This window comes from Alosa alosa, chromosome 19 (genome assembly GCF_017589495.1).
Source record: "Alosa alosa isolate M-15738 ecotype Scorff River chromosome 19, AALO_Geno_1.1, whole genome shotgun sequence".
In the NCBI taxonomy this organism is placed as follows: domain Eukaryota; kingdom Metazoa; phylum Chordata; class Actinopteri; order Clupeiformes; family Clupeidae; genus Alosa; species Alosa alosa.
In genome coordinates, this window is record NC_063207.1 from 7,721,217 (window position 1) to 7,728,722 (window position 7,506).

The window sequence follows — 7,506 nt, forward strand, 5'->3', positions numbered from 1 at the left end:
GTACTTACATTATGTATTTATATATATATACTTATATGTGTCGATGTGTCATGTGTGTGTGTGTGTGTGTGTGTGTGTGTGTGCGTGCGCATAGGTGTGTGTGTGTGTGTGTGCCCCACAGTTACCTTTACAGTCTGTGGCAGATTTTTTTCCGAATGGAACCCCCTGATCTCCACCTGCCAGCGTGGGAGTGGACGACAGGCGTGTCCGATCGCTCTCACCTGCTCTTCCCCTCAGTCATTGTGCAGACCTACGGAGGGGGGTGGCCTGAGAAGAGAGAGAGAGGGGGGGGAAGAAGAGGGATGTGGCACCTTTAAAAATAAAGTTGGAAGCAGTTTTTGGACAAGGTAGGGGAGAGGAAGAGTAATTTGAACGGTTGTGCTAATGACCGCGGGAGAAGCGGCGCAGCAGTCGTTTTCGCTGATAGGATGGCAGGTCATCGCGACAGATGTTCCCAACATATGTGGAGAATTAATTACCCACTAGTAAACAAAATCTGTGATGCAGAGAGTCGTTTTGTCCAAATTTCTTTCGTTTCGCCATTATTAGGTACATAATTTTTCTTGATCAGGCGGGCCCACTCGAACGCGAGTGCTCTTTAATGGGGCTAGCGCCAGGACCGAGGAGGCACAGAAGGGAATTTAATTGGCCGAGCTGATCGTCACGCAGCACAATGTGAGAGCCCCTTGATTATCTAATTGGTTGATTGAAGCACCAGGGGTCTGCCAGGACCCCCCACCTCCCCCCCAAACCCTCCCTCTCTCCCTCAGCTCGTGGGCCCTGTTTTGCAGAGATGGGTCAACTTGGCAGCGGCAGGAATCACAGTTGTCATGAGGGCTTTCTGGTGCCCGTGCGTAAAGTGTGTGGCGCGGAGCAGACGCACGCAAAGCTGCACATCTTGGCGTCTGCAGAGGAGGGCATCTTAAAATGATAAAAGAGTTTAAAACGAGGCGCACTAATGCAACACACTAATGCAACACACACACACACACACATATACACACACACATACACACATACCCAAAAGCCAGCTGATTCTATTGAGCTTCTCTCCACTACAGCTGTTTGCCTTGGTAGATTTGCTTCACCTACTAATTGTTCACTGGCTCCTTAGTTAGCCATACACACATACACACACACAGACACACACACACACAGACACACACACACACACACACAGCAAGCTGCATTTTGTATTGTGAATAAAAATAAAAATCAATTCATAAATAAGGAATGACATTGTCCCAGCCTAAATAAGAGAGTGAATTGCCTTGGGTATTTAGCAGTCTTTGCGACATCAAATGCTATTGATTTTCCTCCACCTCTCTCGCACCTTCAATTTTTCAATAAGTTATGCTAAAAGAAATACTTCTCAAGGTGAATTATATACTTTTATATGAACCGCAATTGGTGTAAGTAAACCAGATGAGACACAAGTGCAATCAATCCATATCAGCGAGGTGTGACTGGTTTTTAAACTCCACCGTTGTCGTGTCGGTGTCTACGCCGAGCGCTGATGAGGTCATCTACTCGGTCCTCCATTAAAACAGCCCTCGGTAAACACACGACGCGTTAATGACACCCCACACAAATAATCCCACCAGATTATTCTTCTCTGGGCACAATAAAAAAAAAATGTATTACAAACCAGATTAGTCCAGTGAAGAATGGTAGTGTGGCCGCTCATTACAACAGCCAGGAATGCAGCTTTTTCTGAAGCAACACGCTGTGGATTGATGATAACCGAAATACTTTATGAGAGTGTATATATGCATTAAATGGAGGGGATAATGTGATCAACATGCTGATGTCTATCGATTGACACGTGTGCTGAATAATTGACATGATGGGCAGCAGTGACACCCCCCTCATCAGCAGGGAATCCCTGGGCCGGTCAGCCGTCCAATCAGAGCCCTCCGACGGAGCGCCGGCTTAATCTAAAATGGCAGCTGGCCTCACCTGAGGGCTCTCCTGTGCCGCCCCGAGAAAATAATCTCTGACACCTACCTTCGTTTGCCCATAATAACCAATTTAGCCGCGGCTTGGCCCACGCCGGCGCCCTGTTTTTTAAATACTCTGCATTGAGTGAAATGGGACACAGTGGCGTGTAACTAAACTGAGGGAAATGAAGTTGTTAGCTAAAATGGAGTAAGCTCAGGGGATGCCGCTAAGCTCCATGTGATTGCTTTGGGGGGGAAGATACAGAGACGCATTAGCTCATTACGCAGCCGGGCTATTGATTTGCTGTCATCATTTCTCTGGGATAACGTGGGGCTGGGAATTAGGTGAGCCTTCACAGAAAATAAAGCTGTCAGAATTATTTGCCAGGCCTTCTTTAGGGTAGCCGACCACTAAGATAACAATTGAGTCCCAAAAGGCGGCAGATTAATTTGTGTGTGTGTGTGTGTGTGTGTGTGTGTGTGTGTGTGTGTGTGTGTGTGTGTGTGTGTGTGTGTGTGTGTGTGTGTGTGTGTGTGTGTGTGTGTGTGTGTGTATTCTGATCTCACATACTCATCCTTGCACTTTTGCTTTTTTTTCACTTTTTCGCAACGCTGACTAGAAACATCACTCATCCCCACAGCATGTGACTGGATTCTTCGATCATCATCCTCAGACTCTCACGCCTGAGAGCTAACAGGCCATATAATGTGATGTCTGTGAGGAGGTTGGCGTTGCATACTTCTGATTTGTCAAGTGTGCTTGCCTCAACAGTGGATTGGACTGCTGAAGCACAATGCAAAATGCAACAGATACAATAGAAACTAAAACTAATAAACCTATAATTCTGAACCACTATCCCATAATACTGTAAGCACTGTGAGTCAGTCATCTTTTCTTTTATATTTAATTTATTTGTATGTGTAAATGATCTCAGTATTGAATAGCATTTTACCTATTCAACCATAGGTAACACTTTGAAATGAACACTAGTACTCTTCACGATTGGGTTTGTGAAGAGAAATAATCAAAACAAATCATGAATAATGAGCTGGGATGAAGGTATAGTAAACAGAAACTAAAACAAATCCAGCTGATTTTCCTGCTGATTAGTAGAATGAGCTCTGATTGGTTGAGCATGCTCATCATGTCCAGTTTTGACCCTGAAACACACTTTTTCGTCATATTTCTCTCTGCACCCAAAACATTGGCAGATTATTGGACAATGCATGACCAAACAAACCAGTCTGTTAGACTTGGGTCAGGCATTTATCATTATAGTATACAAATAGTAATGGCTCATCCGTACATATTGGACCTGTTTGATGATGAAAAAAACAGTGGATGCCCGATGAACTTGTGTTTGAGTGTGTTAAGTTTGTCTTCCTGGCGAGGGCATTGAGTTGAGTTGAGCGTCTCCCTTGTTGGGCGATCACAGGCTTACAGGAGGGGAAAAATATCAATAATGACACGTGTATTCATGGCAGCCGGCGACCAGGCGCGAAACAACTGCAGCCCGGTGATGAATTTAAGCCCCTGTTTTCTATGCCTTTTTTCTCACTCCTCAGGTCTCCAACTTCCTACACAATCAATCAGCCCCCCTTATTTCCCTTTCCCTTTCTGGACCTGGGATCACTGATTTAAATCCCTGACAAGGGTATCTATATATAATATTAATGGCCGCCGTGGAGGCTTCGCCGTGAACAGAGAGCTCACTGCCAAATAAAGAGTGATCAGAGGCTACATTGCCGTCCTCGGCGGAGCGCCGCTCTGCTCTGCTCCGCGCTGCGCTGTGCGCCTCACCCACAGGATGGATGGAGCGTCATTAGCCAAAGGAGCGCGCCCATTCTCCACCGAAACGGCCAAGTCGGAGGTAGCTATCAATCTAGCCAGGGCGCTGCTCCCACAGATACTGCCACACGTTACATACAAAGAGGGACCCTGTGTGTGAGTGTGTGTGTGTGAATGTGTGTGTGTGTGTGTGTGTGAGTGTATGCACGTGTAAATGCGTGAATGAGTGTGTGTATGTGTGTGTGTGTGTGTATATATATGTGTATATATGTGTGTGTGTGTGTGTGTGTGTGTGTGTGTGAGTGTATGCATGTGTAAATGTGTGAGTGAGTGCGTGTGTGTGTGTGTGTATATATGTGTATATGTGTGTGTGTGTGTGTGTGTGTGTGTGTGCTGGGGGGCCTGGGTACGGGATCCCGCTGCCTGTCTTAGCTGCAGGTGTGTGTGGGGCGGCTGCTGCATTCTCCCAGGCCGCTCGCCGCTCCCCTGTCTCTCCCACTCCGCTAATTTATTTACTACTGGACGCGGCCACCAAGGAGAAACCGGACAGGGAAGGAGAAACGAAACGCCACCGCCACCATCCTGCCAACCTCCCATCCCTGCGCCTAGGCACAGGACTGACGGAGAGAGAGAGAGAGAGAGAGAGAGAGAGAGAGAGAGAGAGAGAGGAGCAAATTTAATTCTGTCCTTCCATCTCCACTCACAACAGTTTTTTTTTCTCAGATAACTCAGGGTGAAATTTCCTCGATCTGATACTAGTAAATATGATTAGTGTTTTAGTCACATCCGGTGTTTGCTTTTATATCTACCAAAACATTTCCAAACCACTTTTATGTGCTGGGGGAATCATTGATGGCCGCTAGCATGTTGGTGTTGCATTTTAAAATGTTCCCCATCAAAAGAGTCGAGATCCTTGTACAGCCTCTTTGAAAACTTCCTCGTTCAAACAGAGGGAGAGACTAAAAAAAAAAAAAACCTCACCCTCTCTTTCAAAGATAATATCTTGTCAGTGTACAAAGCGGCTGTAGAAAGCATGGCATCTAATTGATTCCATTGTTTGTTATGTTAATAGGCACAGCAAAGAGAAACAGTGGGATATTTAAATCAAAAGAAAGGCCTGACACACAAAAGGCATCCAGGAGAATGGTGCAGATCTCAGAGTCAGGGCTATAGATAATCAATGAAAATACAAGAGAGATTGAAAAACTGTCTGCTTTTCAATTGGGCCCAGTTTGAGGGACAATTTGAAAATAACGGTGATTTGGGGGGGGGGAAACAGCAGTCACTGAGACGAGTGAAGGACGAATTACAGAACCGCTCGACACCTGGCTTTTGTTAGCTTATCTGACCAGGAGTAACTGACACCAGTGTATTGTAGGGACTTCAGAGTAGCTTTTTTCAAAGGTACGGTAATGAAAAACCGAACCATCATTAATCACAAAAAAAAACGTTCCATCATTGTATTAGATATCCCTTATGTGATGTAACAGGGAAATATCCTCATATCAACATATGTGTGAGTAAAATTAATATTATGACAAAGTGGAATGTATAGTGGATGTGTTCCTGTAACAGACCTGGTGGAACAACTAGCAGATAACCCCAAGGTCATGGGGTCGTGTTCCAGGGAGAATACACTTTCTGATCAAAATAAAACAATGACCTGTACTCAGCATTGCTATGGACAACGGCATCATCCATAATCAGCATCCATACTGTATATCCAGTATGTAATGACAAACAAACTCATCACTATTCTCAAAATATCGAGACAATATTTCAAAGTGAGCATGTTTTTAATAGGAAATGAAGAGCACTGTGTTGCTGTGTTGCCTGCTGGGGTGTTGTGTTGTTGTAGCCGTGCTGAGCCTGTGGTGGGGAGGTGGTGAGATTCCACCTGTTTGTGGGACTCAGATAGAATCTCTCTTTGCCGTTCTCCTGCTGCCATCTCTTGTCTTCTTGTGTACTTTACTTTCCACTAACAGTGCCACTGACACTGGAGATTTCCTCCGTCTTTCTTTCTTTTCTTTATCCTCCCCTTCTTCTCTCTCTCTCTCTCCACCTCCCTCTCTCTTTCTCTCTCTCTTTCTCCACCCCCCCCCCTCTCTTTCCCTCTCTCTCTCTCTTTCTCTCTCTCTCTCTCTTTCTCTCCCTGTTCTTTTTTTCCCAAGGAGAACTTTTGGGGAGGGGTTGAGGAGGAAGCGTGTGTGAGAGGAGATGTGTGTGTGTGTGTGTGTGTGTGTGTGTGTGTGTGTGTGTGGGAGGTTGGGGGCAGAGGGGAGTGGAGGGGAGGAGAAGGAGTGGTATCTGACTTGTTAGTCCACCACTGTCCAATTTGTTGAGGGTGGTGTGTTTGATTAAAGAAGGGGTCCCTCACGGCTCTCACCCCTCCCATCAATCACTGTGATAAGTCCCAGAAAGGCAACATATTGCCCAGGAAGAGGATGGGGAGAGAGATCCATTTCACTGTCGCCCCCACACACACACTCACACACCTCACACCAGCCGGCCCGCTGCACACACCGCCCAGAGGAGGTGAAGGGGAGAGAGGATGGGGCGCTTCTTTGGGGGGTACGAGTGTGTGTGTGTGTGTGAGTGTGCATGTGCGTGCGTGCGTGTGTGTGTGTGTGTGTGTGTGAGTGTGCGTGTGCGTGTGCGTGTGCGTGTGCGTGCGTGCGTGCGTGCGTGTGTGTGTGTGTGCACATGCGCAGAGTGGAGCATTTTTGGTCCACCAGGCTTTGTGAAGTTTCTTAATGTTTTTTTTCCACCCGCTGTCTTTTTCCCTCTCTTTCTCACACTACATGTAACTTCCTGGCTGCTCTGACACAGCTGTTGTCGTGGCGATGGCGTCACTTTGAGAGATGTGCGGAGTTGACAGACGGAAATTTCCCCCCAGAACTGCCTGCACACCAAGCAGACGGGGCCTGCCCAGTGTGTGTGTGTGTGTGTGTGTGTGTGTGTGTGTGTGTGTGCATGGCGGACTGTCGCTTGTCCAGTCACTGCTTTGAAACGCCACAGAGCAGCTCTCTGTCTCGTTAGCAATACATCTACGACAATAAGCCCGGCGCCAATCAATACTCATACAGAGGTGCAGAACCGCGGGCCAAGGTGAGGGTCGTCGTGGGCGCCGGGGGCTGGAGGTAAATATATAAATAAGGACGTAAACGCATTCAGCCGCCGAGGATCGGTATTCAGCAGCTGGCCATCGACGGGGACTTTTCTAGTGACCGTGACGTCTGGAACAGGACTGTCTGTATCAGCATATCTACAGCATGATGGAAGGGAGAGACAGCAGACACAACAGCAGGGATCTGCTGTCTGATTTTATATCTTAGAGACACACCGCATTCTGACACAATTGTTCTCTCTCATTTTATCAGGTCTTTTTAGAAACATTAATAAAAAAATATAGAGGTTATATTTTTGTTAGGTGTAACTATTGGTAGGGTTAAAAATTTTTTGGACATTTGGCACGAGATTTGCAATTTTTCACATTCACATAAAATATAAATGTTTATTGTGAATGGACGATAGCACATGTTTGGTTGCATTCCAAATGTAAGATCATTTATATTTTATTAGTAAACATTTTCAGTACTACATAGGAGAAAAATACTCTATGTAAATTATATGCAAATTATATGCAACATACAAGAGGGTTATTATATTTTTTATATAAGGCATGAAATGTGGAGGTATATGTTAATACATTCTATTTTATTTACTGATTATATTGCACTTTTGTGTTTAGGTGCATTTTATAATCAAATTTATAAT

At 45.6% G+C, this 7,506-nt stretch overlaps 1 protein-coding gene across 1 annotated transcript in view; it reads left to right on the plus strand.

Moving 5' to 3' along the window:
* spata17 (spermatogenesis associated 17) overlaps nt 1-2,709 on the plus strand; it is a 70,142-nt gene extending 67,433 nt beyond the window's left edge. Inside the window, exon 10 of the mRNA XM_048228639.1 lies at nt 2,561-2,709. Coding sequence (XP_048084596.1) covers nt 2,561-2,635 — 75 coding nt within the window. The 3' untranslated portion in view covers nt 2,636-2,709. The remainder of the gene's footprint in view (nt 1-2,560) is intronic.
* The last annotated feature ends 4,797 nt before the right edge of the window (nt 2,710-7,506 follow it).